This window comes from Stegostoma tigrinum, chromosome 29 (genome assembly GCF_030684315.1).
Source record: "Stegostoma tigrinum isolate sSteTig4 chromosome 29, sSteTig4.hap1, whole genome shotgun sequence".
NCBI lineage: Eukaryota > Metazoa > Chordata > Chondrichthyes > Orectolobiformes > Stegostomatidae > Stegostoma > Stegostoma tigrinum.
In genome coordinates, this window is record NC_081382.1 from 36,994,971 (window position 1) to 37,008,446 (window position 13,476).

The 13,476-nt window shown below is 54.5% G+C and overlaps 1 protein-coding gene across 8 annotated transcripts in view; it reads left to right on the forward strand.

Annotated features, from left to right (window-relative positions):
* The first annotated feature begins 1,690 nt into the window (after nt 1–1,690).
* The window catches only part of LOC125465332 (dynamin-1), a 284,914-nt gene continuing 273,128 nt past the window's right edge, over nt 1,691–13,476 (forward strand). For 3 of the 8 annotated variants that reach the window (XM_059638370.1, XM_048558669.2, XM_059638375.1), the window contains exon 1: nt 1,692–2,661. In XM_059638370.1, the coding sequence (XP_059494353.1) occupies nt 2,501–2,661 (161 nt within the window). In that variant the 5' untranslated portion in view covers nt 1,692–2,500. Of the gene's footprint in view, nt 2,662–13,476 lie in introns of all 8 variants that reach the window. The other 5 variants (XM_059638372.1, XM_059638371.1, XM_048558667.2 and 2 more) reach the window with 4 other exon arrangements.

Here is a 13,476-nt window from a genome sequence, read left to right on the forward strand (position 1 = left end):
TCCTAACTGCCAACAGAAGCTGCATGTTAGCCTTAAGAGAATTCTGAGCAAGGACTCCTAAGTCTCAATGTGTTTGAGATTTCTGAAGCCTTTCCCCATTTAGAAAGTAATCTATGCTTCTATTCTTCCTAGCATATCCTCACACCATTCCAGCTTGTGTTGACAAGTGCCAAGTAACACTTGCACCAGACAATCAATATCTTCAAGCAAAAAAAAGGTTAGATTCTCCGCAACCATCTCTTTAGACATTGAATGGCATTAAAATGGATGAACTGGACCAGCCAGGCAATACTGCGTCTACAGCAGAAGGTCAGAGGCTGACAATCCTGCAGCAAGTAACTCACTTCCTGACTCCACAGGCTTTAGCATCTATAAGACACAACCAAATCAGGAGGGTTAGTAGGAACTGCCAATGCTGGAGTCAGAGGTAACACAGCGTGCAGCTGGAGGAACAATGCAGGCCAGGCAGCATCAGAGAAGCAGGAAAGTTGAAGTTTTGGGTTGGGACCATTCATCAAAAATGATTTGTGAAGAAGGCTCCCGAACCGAAACGTCAGCTTTCCTGCTCCTCTGATGCTGCCTAGCCTGCTGTGTTCCTCCAGCTCTACACTGTGTAATCTCTAAATGAGGAGGGTAATGACATACTCCCCACTTGCCCAGATGAGTGCAACTCCAAGAACACACAAGAAACCCATCCAGGATGAAGTAACCTGCATGATGGGCTCCTCATCCAACTCTTTCAAAATTCATTCCCTTCACCACTGACACACGCTGGCAACGCGGCGTACCATCACAATGCAGAAACTCACCAAGGATCTTTTGATACCATCTTCCAAATCTATGACCTCTACCACCTACAAAGGACAGCAGATATACGGGAACAGCAACCTCTGCAAAGTCCCTTCCAAAACTTCACCATCCTGACTTGGAAATATGTTGCCTTTCCTTCTGTGTCACTCTCAAAATCATGGACTAGGCCAGCATTTATTACTAAGTCCTAACTGCCCTTTAGAAGGTGGAGGTGAGCTGCCTTCTTGAACCACTGCAGTCGTGTGAGGTGAGTAAATCTTTAGCAAACTCTGTCTGTAGGGGGAGAGTTCTAGCCTATGGAAATGGCCAGTACTCCTTCCCTAACAGTATTATGGATGTATCTACATGGACTGGAATGGCTCGGGAAGGCAGCTTACCAGAACCTTAGCGATTAGCATTGCGCAACAAATGACAGCAGCTTCAAATCCCATAATCAATTTTGTTTGAAAAGAATCATGGAAGGCATTGGAATGGAAAGCATTGCAGAAGCTCAGCAGGTCCGACAGTGACTGCGGAGAAAAGAACAGAGTTACTGTTTCATGTCTAAAAGATTTTGTTCTGAAGGAGATTCATGCTGGACTTGAAATGCTGACTCTGTTTTCTCTCCACAGACGCTGCCAGACCTGCAGAGTTTCTCCAGCACTTTCTGCTTTTGCTTCAGGTTTTCAGCATCTGCAGTTCTTCGCTTTATGCGCAGTATTTTGTTTCTAAGTGAAAAAGATACCTCAATGATTCCCATTCCCCTTTAATAGCAATTAACATTTTCTAACCATCCTGCTCAAGAAATATTAATACGTGCCTCTGCAGCAGGAGCAGGTGGGACTTCAACCCAGGTGGCCTGGCCCGAGAAGCGACACCAGCACTGCGCCACAAGAGACCCCAAATATGATACAACTGAGGAGCAAGTGCGACTCGAAGCCAGGCCTTTTAGGTTAGAAGCGGGGGTACCGCAAGCGCACTCCAAGATCCTATTACCCTACATGTAACTATTTTCCAAAAATTGGTACATGCAACGCTCTGGTGGTTTTCGGTGAGACGCAGAATGCAATCTGCGAGGAATGACTGCATGTTCCAAGTCTGCATTGCAATCCTTGCGCCTCTGCAGCAATGGCCAGGAGAAGGGCCCCCACTCTTCTTGTGCAATTAATTCCAACCTATTTTTATCTGAATGATTTGGGGAAGACGCCAGGCGAGGATTGCAACAAAAAAATCCCGGACAGGGGTTCGCTGCCACCCTTTGCAATTGGTAACAAGAGGAGCCCAGCCTTGCGCTGGTGGGTGACAAGAGGACGAGAATGAGAGGGCGCGCGGTGCACCCTGGGAGGTGGAGTCCGGGACCGTCCGTCCACAAGGTGGCGCCGCGGGTCGTGGACTACAGATCCCGACAGGCCGGCCGTGGCAGCGCCTGCGCAGTGGTGGTGCCTCTTGTTCCCTTTAAATCGCTGGCTGTATAGCGCAGGCAGAGCGGTGCGATAGAGCGGAGCCAATTGAGAGTGTGCGGCTTTGGGTGCAAGGGGAAGAGCGCAGAAACAGCATTTAACCTGCGAATGCAATTCCCCTCCTGCAGCCTGAGGTTTGCTGCTCCATGTGGAGCTTTTTGCATATTATAGACTAGGCTCCCAGCTCTTTATCCCACATTCAGATCCAGTAATAGTAGCGGCTGGTCCCAGCTCATCGCCATTCAGCAAACATGGGCAACCGCGGGATGGAAGAACTGATCCCCCTGGTCAATCGGATGCAGGATGCTTTCGCTCAGATCGGACAGAATGCCAATCTGGACTTGCCCCAGATCGGGGTAGTGGGGGGACAGAGCGCCGGCAAGAGCTCTGTGCTGGAAAATTTCGTCGGAAAGTGAGTCGATGCACGCAATTTATTTCTGTCTTCTTTTCCCGTTATAAGATGTATTTTTACTTGAATGACCATAATTTATAACTGTGCCAGTGGCGTTGGATTTGTTGTTGATTTACCGTCCCCCCGCCCACCCAAAACGAAACGCCAAGACAGCAAATCCAGAGAGGCAAGGAGGTTTTAATGTTATCTGTTATTTATTAAACAAAACACCAGACCCGCTGCATTCAGAGCCGGATTCCTGCCCTAATCTTTGCTGCATGTCACTAGATAAACAGCGGGTCTAAATCGGCTGAGAATTATGTGGAAAGGCAGGACGAGATCACTGACATCAATTCAGCAGATTTAACCTTACGCCTGTCTCTGCCCCTTTGCAATGTCTGTTTTAAAATATCGGAAGGTCCAAATCTTGTTTCTATTCCATTTCTCCCCCGCACACACACACAGCCCAACCTGCGCAGTTAACAGTATTTAAAGGAGACCTATGTATGAAATCGGTAGGTTTCATGAGGCTGCTTTTCCCCAAACCGGGTTTCGCTGCGTCCACCTCATTCATTGACCTTAGCCCCAGCGGCACTGTCTCCCAGCATTTCAGCGAATTCCAGGTGGAGCCCCGGCAGCGTTCGCACAAAACAACAAATTTCACCGCATGCGGCGGTGAGTCCGCCATAGCGCCGTGTTACAGAGTGCTACACAGGGACACAGTGTTACTGTGTCCACGGCTGTTACATTGTATGTACCTGTGACCGACTGTGCCTGTCACTGAGGTATTTCTCAGTGTTCACCTGTCACTGCCTGTGTTAGTGTGTGTGACTGTTATTTTGTCACTGTGCCTGTCACTGTTGTTTTGTCATTGCACGTGACTGTCACTGCATGCTATTATGTCACTGCGTTACTGTGTGACTGTTATTTTGTCACCGACTGTGTCATTGTCTGTTATTGTCTGACTTATTCTGTCACTGTACCTGTGTCATTTGTGTGACTGTTATTCTGTCACTGTATGCCTCTGTGACTGTGACTGTGACTGCCTGTGTTAGTGACGTATTTTGACACTGTGTGCTTGTATCACTGTTGCGGTGACAGTCATTGTGTGTCCATCACTTGCTGCATGTTTGATGAGTGTGGGTGTGTTACATTGTGTGTAATGAGTGACTGTGGGTGTGTTATATTGTGTGTAATGAGTGACTGTGGGTGTTACACTGTGTGTAATGAGTGACTGTGGGTGTGTTATACTGTGTGTAATGAGTGACTGTGGGTGTTACACTTTGTGTGTGTGCGTGTCTGAGTGTCAGGAGGTATTAAACCGTCTATGACTGTGGGCCTTAGACTTTATGGGAGTTACGAGTGTGTGCATATGTTTGAGTGTTACACCTTGAGTGTGGGTGTTAGACTGTGAGTGACTGTAGGTGAGACACTTTGTGTGTCTGTATGACTGTGGGTGTTACACTGTGTGTTGGTGTTACAGTCTGCGTAAGTGGTAGACTGTGTGTGGGCATTAGACTGTGTGTGCGTGTCAGACTGTGTATGGCTGTTAGACCGTGTGTGGGTGTTAGACCGTGTGTGGGTGTTAGACAGTGTGCGAGTGACTGTAGGTGACACGCTTTGTGTGTCTGTATGACTGTGGGTGTTACACTCTGTGTGAGTGTTAGACTGTGTGAGTGTTAGACTGTGTGTGTGCATGTTAGACTGTGTGTGTGTTAGACTGTGTGTGTGGGTGTTAGACTATGTGTGTTGGTGTTAGACTGGGTGTGTTGGTGTTAGACTGGGTGTGTTGGTGTTAGACTATGTGTGTGTGTTAGACTGCGTGTGTGTGTTAGACTGCGTGTGGATGTTAGACTGTGTGTGTGGGTGTTAGACTGTGTGTGTGGGTGTTAGACCGTGTGGGTGTTCGACTGTATGTGGGTGTTAGACTGTGTGTGTGGCTGTTAGACCGTGTGGGTGTTAGACTGTATGTGGGTGTTAGACTGTGTGTGTGGGTGTTAGACCGTGTGGGTGTTAGACTGTATGTGGGTGTTAGACTGTATGTGGCTGTTAGACTGTGTGTGGCTGTTAGACTATGTGTGGGTGTTAGACTGTGTGTGTGGGTATTAGACTGTGTGTGTGGGTGTTAGACTGTGTGTGGGTGTTAGACTGTGTGTGGGTGTTACACTGTGCACCTGTTTCTGTGTGTGTGTGTTAGACAGTGTGTGAGTGACTGTAGGTGACACGCTTTGTGTGTCTGTATGACTGTGGGTGTTACAGTCTGTGTGTGGGTGTTAGACTCTGTGTGGGTGTTAGACTCTGTGTGGGTGTTACGTTGTGTGTGGGTGTTACGTTGTGTGGGTGTTAGACTGTGTGTGGGTGTTAGACTGTGTGTGGGTGTTAGACCGTGTGGGTGTTACACTGCGCCTGTTTCTGTTGGGGGGGGGGGGTTTGGTATGGAATGGGGCAGGGGCGATAGGATCGTGTGACAGTTTTGCTGAAGGGACGGCGGAAGGTTTGACACCAGCGCCTCAGCCTAGAGGCGCTGGCTTTACGGGACTCGCTCCACTGGAGAGAACAGCGCGGTTTGGTGATGTGGACATATTTCCCCGCAGATTAAGCGGACATGAAAATGTTTTGTTGGTGAGGTGAGGGTGGGGTGCATTTATAACCAGCTGTAGGCGTGAATGGATCGATTATTATCCGCATGTGTTGGGGGAGTCCAGAATGCTAAATATTTACATTTTTCTGCAAAAGATAAAATTTACAATTGGACATTGAGATTGTGGTAAACCGGAATGTAACACAGGATTGCACCGGTTTGGATTTTCTGACATTGTCCGTTATTTTCTGGGAAGGGGTGTGATTCGGAGCCCAGGCACTGCCGTCTCGCACTCAGCTCCTTTAGTACCATTCTGGTTCCTCAGAGCCTTCCAGCTGCTATCTGTCCTCAAGCTCCCCTATGGCAATTCACCCTCAGCCTCCTGTCCGCTTTTCACTGCCTCCGTGTGACCGAGTAGTATCAGAATTAATCCCAAAGCCCAAGGAAAGCTCACCTCCCACAGAACTCAGACTGACCACACTAAAGAGGGAGCGCCGCACTGTCACAGGGTCAGCGCTGAGGGAGTGGGCACTGTCGGAGGGTCAGTGCTGAGGGAGTGGGCACTGTCGGAGGGTCAGTGCTGAGGGAGTGGGCACTGTCACAGGGTCAGCGCTGAGGGAGTGGGCACTGTCGGAGGGTCAGTGCTGAGGGAGTGGGCACTGTCACAGGGTCAGCGCTGAGGGAGTGGGCACTGTCGCAGGATCAGCGCTGAGGGAGTGGGCACTGTCGGAGGGTCAGTGCTGAGGGAGTGGGCACTGTCACAGGGTCAGCGCTGAGGGAGTGGGCACTGTTGGAGGGTCAGTGCTGAGGGAGTGGGCACTGTCACAGGGTCAGCGCTGAGGGAGTGGGCACTGTCGGAGGGTCAGTGCTGAGGGAGTGGGCACTGTCACAGGGTCAGCGCTGAGGGAGTGGGCACTGTCGGAGGGTCAGTGCTGAGGGAGTGGGCACTGTCACAGGGTCAGCGCTGAGGGAGTGGGCACTGTCGCAGGATCAGCGCTGAGGGAGTGGGCACTGTCGGAGGGTCAGTGCTGAGGGAGTGGGCACTGTCACAGGGTCAGCGCTGAGGGAGTGGGCACTGTCGGAGGGTCAGTGCTGAGGGAGTGGGCACTGTCACAGGGTCAGCGCTGAGGGAGTGGGCACTGTCGGAGGGTCAGTGCTGAGGGAGTGGGCACTGTCACAGGGTCAGCGCTGAGGGAGTGGGCACTGTCGCAGGATCAGCGCTGAGGGAGTGGGCACTGTCGGAGGGTCAGTGCTGAGGGAGCGGGCACTGTCACAGGGTCAGCGCTGAGGGAGTGGGCACTGTCGGAGGATCAGCGCTGAGGGAGTGGGCACTGTCACAGGGTCAGCGCTGAGGGAGTGGGCACTGTCAGAGGGTCAGCGCTGAGGGAGTGGGCACTGTCACAGGGTCAGCGCTGAGGGAGTGGGCACTGTCAGAGGGTCAGCGCTGAGGGAGTGGGCACTGTCGCAGGGTCAGCGCTGAGGGAGTGGGCACTGTCGGAGGGTCAGTGCTGAGGGAGTGGGCACTGTCGCAGGGTCAGCGCTGAGGGAGTGGGCACTGTCACAGGGTCAGCGCTGAGGGAGTGGACAATGTCGGAGGATCAGTGCTGAGGGAGTGGGCACTGTCGCAGGGTCAGTGCTAAGGGAGTGGGCACTGTCGGACGGTCAGCGCTGAGAGAGTGTCACTGTCGGAGGGTCAGAGCTGAGGGAGTGGGCACTGTCACAGGGTCAGCGCTGAGGGAGTGGGCACTGTCACAGGGTCAGCGCTGAGGGTGTGGGCACTGTCAGAGGGTCAGTGTTGAGGGAGTGGGCACAGTCGGAGGGTCCATGCTGAGGGAGTGGGCACTGTCGGAGGGTCAGCGCTGAGAGAGTGTCACTGTCAGAGGGTCAGCGCTGAGGGAATGGGCACTGTCGGAGGGTCAGCGCTGAGGGAGTGGGCACTGTCAGAGGGTCAGCGCTGAGGGAGTGGGCACAGTCGGAGGGTCCGTGCTGAGGGAGTAGTCACTGTCGGAGGGTCAGCGCTGAGGGATTGGGCACTGTCAGAGGGTCAGTGCTGAGGAAGTGGGCACTGTCACAGGGTCAGCGCTGAGGGATTGGGCACTGTCAGAGGGTCAGCGCTGAGGAAGTGGGCACTGTCACAGGGTCAGCGCTGAGAGAGTGGGCACTGTCGGAGGGTCAGTGCTGAGGGAGTGGGCACTGTCGGAGGGTCAGCGCTGAGAGAGTGTCACTGTCGGAGGGTCAGTGCTGAGGGAATGGGCACTGTCGGAGGGTCAGTGCTGAGGGAGTGGGCACTGTCGCAGGGTCAGCGCTGAGGGAGTGGGCACTGTCACAGGGTCAGCGCTGAGGGAGTGGGCACTGTCACAGGGTCAGCGCTAAGGGAGTGGGCACTGTCGGAGGGTCAGCGCTGAGAGAGTGTCACTGTCAGAGGGTCAGCGCTGAGGGAATGGGCACTGTCGGAGGGTCAGCGCTGAGGGAGTGGGCACTGTCAGAGGGTCAGCGCTGAGGGAGTGGGCACAGTCGGAGGGTCCGTGCTGAGGGAGTAGTCACTGTCGGAGGGTCAGCGCTGAGGGATTGGGCACTGTCAGAGGGTCAGTGCTGAGGAAGTGGGCACTGTCACAGGGTCAGCGCTGAGGGATTGGGCACTGTCAGAGGGTCAGCGCTGAGGAAGTGGGCACTGTCACAGGGTCAGCGCTGAGAGAGTGGGCACTGTCGGAGGGTCAGTGCTGAGGGAGTGGGCACTGTCGGAGGGTCAGCGCTGAGAGAGTGTCACTGTCGGAGGGTCAGTGCTGAGGGAATGGGCACTGTCGGAGGGTCAGTGCTGAGGGAGTGGGCACTGTCGCAGGGTCAGCGCTGAGGGAGTGGGCACTGTCACAGGGTCAGCGCTGAGGGAGTGGGCACTGTCACAGGGTCAGCGCTAAGGGAGTGGGCACTGTCGGAGGGTCAGCGCTGAGAGAGTGTCACTGTCGGAGGGTCAGAGCTGAGGGAGTGGGCACTGTCACAGGGTCAGCACTGAGGGAGTGGGCACTGTCACAGGGTCAGCGCTGAGGGTGTGGGCACTGGCAGAGGGTCAGTGCTGAGGGAGTGGGCACAGTCGGAGGGTCCGTGCTGAGGGAGTAGTCACTGTCGGAGGGTCAGCGCTGAGGGATTGGGCACTGTCAGAGGGTCAGTGCTGAGGAAGTGGGCACTGTCACAGGGTCAGCGCTGAGGGATTGGGCACTGTCAGAGGGTCAGCGCTGAGGAAGTGGGCACTGTCACAGGGTCAGCGCTGAGAGAGTGGGCACTGTCGGAGGGTCAGTGCTGAGGGAGTGGGCACTGTCGGAGGGTCAGCGCTGAGAGAGTGTCACTGTCGGAGGGTCAGTGCTGAGGGAATGGGCACTGTCGGAGGGTCAGTGCTGAGGGAGTGGGCACTGTCGCAGGGTCAGCGCTGAGGGAGTGGGCACTGTCACAGGGTCAGCGCTGAGGGAGTGGGCACTGTCACAGGGTCAGCGCTAAGGGAGTGGGCACTGTCGGAGGGTCAGCGCTGAGAGAGTGTCACTGTCGGAGGGTCAGAGCTGAGGGAGTGGGCACTGTCACAGGGTCAGCACTGAGGGAGTGGGCACTGTCACAGGGTCAGCGCTGAGGGTGTGGGCACTGTCAGAGGGTCAGTGCTGAGGGAGTGGGCACAGTCGGATGGTCCGTGCTGAGGGAGTAGGCACTGGCGGAGGGTCAGCGCTGAGGGATTGGGCACTGTCAGAGGGTCAGTGCTGAGGAAGTGGGCACTGTCACAGGGTCAGCGCTGAGGGAGTGGGCACTGTCAGAGGGTCAGCACTGAGAGAGTGGGCACTGTCGGAGGGTCAGTGCTGAGGGAGTGGGCACTGTCACAGGGTCAGTGCTGAGGGAGTGGGCACTGTTGGAGGGTCAGCGCTGAGACAGTGTCACTGTCGGAGGGTCAGAGCTGAGGGAGTGGGCACTGTCACAGGGTCAGCGCTGAGGGAGTGGGCACTGTCACAGGGTCAGCGCTGAGGGTGTGGGCACTGTCAGAGGGTCAGTGCTGAGGGAGTGGGCACTGTCGCAGGGTCAGTGCTAAGGGAGTGGGCACTGTCGGAGGGTCAGCGCTGAGACAGTGTCACTGTCGGAGGGTCAGAGCTGAGGGAGTGGGCACTGTCACAGGGTCAGCGCTGAGGGAGTGGGCACTGTCACAGGGTCAGCGCTGAGGGTGTGGGCACTGTCAGAGGGTCAGTGCTGAGGGAGTGGGCACAGTCGGAGGGTCCGTGCTGAGGGAGTGGGCACTGTCGGAGGGTCAGCGCTGAGGGATTGGGCACTGTCAGAGGGTCAGTGCTGAGGAAGTGGGCACTGTCACAGGGTCAGCGCTGAGGGAGTGGGCACTGTCAGAGGGTCAGCACTGAGAGAGTGGGCACTGTCGGAGGGTCAGTGCTGAGGGAGTGGGCACTGTCACAGGGTCAGCGCTGAGGGTGTGGGCACTGTCAGAGGGTCAGTGCTGAGGGAGTGGGCACAGTCGGAGGGTCCGTGCTGAGGGAGTGGGCACTGTCGGAGGGTCAGCGCTGAGGGATTGGGCACTGTCAGAGGGTCAGTGCTGAGGAAGTGGGCACTGTCACAGGGTCAGCGCTGAGGGAGTGGGCACTGTCAGAGGGTCAGCACTGAGAGAGTGGGCACTGTCGGAGGGTCAGTGCTGAGGGAGTGGGCACTGTCACAGGGTCAGTGCTGAGGGAGTGGGCACTGTCGGAGGGTCAGCGCTGAGAGAGTGTCACTGTCGGAGGGTCAGTGCTGAGGGAGTGGGCACTGTCACAGGGTCAGCGCTGAGGGAGTGGGCACTGTCAGAGGGTCAGTGCTGAGGGAGTGGGCACTGTCACAGGGTCAGCGCTGAGGGAGTGGGCACTGTCAGAGGGTCAGTGCTGAGGAAGTGGGCACTGTCACAGGGTCAGCGCTGAGGGAGTGGGCACTGTCAGAGGGTCAGCACTGAGAGAGTGGGCACTGTCGGAGGGTCAGTGCTGAGGGAGTGGGCACTGTCAGAGGGTCAGTGCTGAGGGAGTGGGCACAGTCGGAGGGTCCGTGCTGAGGGAGTGGGCACTGTCACAGGGTCAGCGCTGAGGGATTGGGCACTGTCAGAGGGTCAGTGCTGAGGAAGTGGGCACTGTCACAGGGTCAGTGCTGAGGGAGTGGGCACTGTCGGAGGGTCAGCGCTGAGAGAGTGTCACTGTCGGAGGGTCAGTGCTGAGGGAGTGGGCACTGTCGGAGGGTCAGCGCTGAGAGAGTGTCACTGTCGGAGGGTCAGTGCTGAGGGAGTGGGCACTGTCACAGGGTCAGCGCTGAGGGAGTGGGCACTGTCACAGGGTCAGCGCTGAGGGAGTGGGCACTGTCACAGGGTCAGTGCTGAGAGAGTGGGCACTGTCGGACGGTCAGCGCTGAGGGAGTAGGCACTGTCAGAGGGTCAGCGCTGAGGAAGTGGGCACTGTCAGAGGGTCAGCGCTGTGGGAGTGGGCACTGTCACAGGGTCAGCGCTGAGGGAGTGGGCACTGTCAGAGGGTCAGCGCTGAGGGAGTGGGCACTGTCACTGGGTCAGCGCTGACGGAGTGGGCACTGTCACAGGGTCAGCGCTGAGGGAGTGGGCACTGTCGGAGGGTCAGCGCTGAGGGAGTAGGGACTGTCAGAAGGTCAGCGCTGAGGGAGTGGGCACTGTCAGAGGGTCAGTGCTGAGGGAGAGCCACACTTTTGGATGGTCAGTGCTGTGGGAACGGGCATTGTTGGAGGGTCAGTGCTGAGGGAGAGCCACACTTTTGGATGGTCAGTGCTGAGGGAGCGCTGCACTGTCGGAGGGTCAGTGCTGAGGGAGAGCCACACTTTTGGATGGTCAGTGCTGAAGGAACGGGCATTGTTGGAGGGTCAGTGCTGAGGGGGTGCCGCACTGTCGGAGATGTCAGTGTTGAAGGAGCGGTATACTGCTGAGGGAGTGCCTCGGTGTTGGAGGATCAGCACTGAGGGTGCGCCACCAGTCTCAACAACACCTTGTTCAGTGACTGTGCTTGATGGAGAGGAGTCACCTATGCCTGAGATAACACACCTTAGGCACTCTCTGGGTGCAGTATCGAGTGCTACCACTGCTCCTGCTGGCAGTATTGCAGCTCTGCTCATGTTTGGGCTGCAGCTCTCGGGTCCTGGCATTTCTGCCCACCCCTGGGTGTTTGATGCCAAGGAAAGTCAACCTGATAGGAGCTTAACACCAGTGGGATTTGCTCAAATGCACTGAACAAAGGCTGTTACAGTTTTTCCTGGTCTCAGGACAAGACGCTAGCTGCCAACATTAGGTACCGGCCGTGGTTTATAATTTAAGTCACAGGAAATTCAAATACAGCAATTCTGGATTGAGATTTCCGACCAGTGTCAGAGCACCACCATTCATTACCTACTGCTACTGTGTCTAATGCTGTCTGTAAATACCAGAGTGTTTGATCAGGTGTGCTATTTTGTTAAACTGTAATCTCATTCTGGCACAACAAGGATTCATGGGTATTTTGCTGTCACGAGCCAGAGCAGAGGAGATATGCTATCAGCATGTGCCTGTCATTTCATAGGATCCCTACAATGTGGAAACAGGCCCTTCAGCCCAACAAGACCACACCAATCCCCAGAGCATCCCATCCAGACCCTTATAACCCACCTAACTTACACATCCCTGAATGGACAATTTAGCATGGCCAATCCATCTAGCCTGCACATCTTTGGAGTCCTTTGTAGCCATCAATCCCATAATGTCATGGGGGTAAAGAAATGCCAATTGGAAATGTTAAGCAAAAACAGCAACTTCTATTTATGTAGCAACTTTAAAAAATTCATTTCTGGGATGTGGGTGTTGCCAGCTGGACCAGCATTTAATGCCAGTCTGTAGTTGCCCTCAAGAGGGTGGTGGTGAGCTGCCTTCTTGATCCACTGCAGTCCATGCGGGAGGGAATTCCAGGTTTTTGATCCTGTGACACTGAAGGAACAGCGATGTATTCCCAAGTTAGAATGATGAGTGGCTTGGACGGGAAATTTAAGGTGGTGGTGTTTCCATGTATCTGCTGTCCTTGTCCTTCTAGATGGAAGTGGCCATGGGTTTGGAAGTTGCTGTCTGTGGATCTTTGGTGAATTTCTGCAGTGTTGCTGATAGTACACACCGCTGCTCCCGAGCGTCAGTGGTGGAGGGAGTAGATGCTTGTGGATGTGGTGCCAATCAAGCGGCTGCTTTGTCCTGGATGGTGTCAAACTTGAGTGTTGTTGGAGTTGCACCCATCCAGGCAGGTGGGGAGTATTCCATCACACTCCTGACTTGTGCCTTGTAGATGGTGGACAGGCTTTGGGGAGTCCGGAGGTGAGTTTTCGCCGCAGTATTCCCAGCTTCTGGCCTGCTCTTTTAACTGATGTGTTAATGTGGTGAGACCAATTGAGTTTCTGGTCAATGGTAACCCCCAGGATGTTGATAGTGGGGCATTCAGTGATGGTAGCACCATTGAATTTTAAGGGGTGATGGTTGGATTGTCTCTTATTGGTGATGGTCATAGCCTGGCATTTGTGTCGCACAAATGTTACTTGCTACTTGTTCAGCCCAAGCCTGGATATTGTTCAGATCTTGTTGCATTTGAACACGGACTGCTTCAGTATCTGAGGACTCACGAATGGTGCTGAACACTGTGCAATCATCGGGGAACATCTCCACTTCTGACCTTATGACGGAGGGAAGGTCATTGTTGAAGCAGCTGAAGATGGTTGGACCAAGGACTCACCCTGAGGAACTCCTGCATAGTAAAACGGATAGCAAAATCTCTTGGGTAGGTTCACCAAAAATGTAAAGTCTATCCATGCTCTTCTTATCTTTAGACTTGACTTTTCCAATGCAATCTTGGCTGTCATCCCATGACCTACTCTCTTTAACCTCAGCTTGTTCCAAAAATTAGCTGCTCTTAAGGGTCCCGACCTGAAACGTCAGGTTTCCTGTTCCTCTGATGCTGCCTGGTCTGCTGTGTTCCTCCAGCTCCACACTGTGTTTACTCTTGGCCTCAGTTTCGCCAGGCCCCACTAACCATCATGGCTTTGGTTAAGTGCTCGACGTTGTTTTTCGGCGAAGTACACCTTGCGTCTAAAAATTCTTTATCCATACCCCCAATGGCCACTCTTGCCTGTCCCCATCCATGAATAGTCACCTGTCACACCACAACCCTCAGAGATGTCTGACTCTCAATTCTGGTCTCTTGGACATCCTGCATTTAAATACTTCACCAATTGGT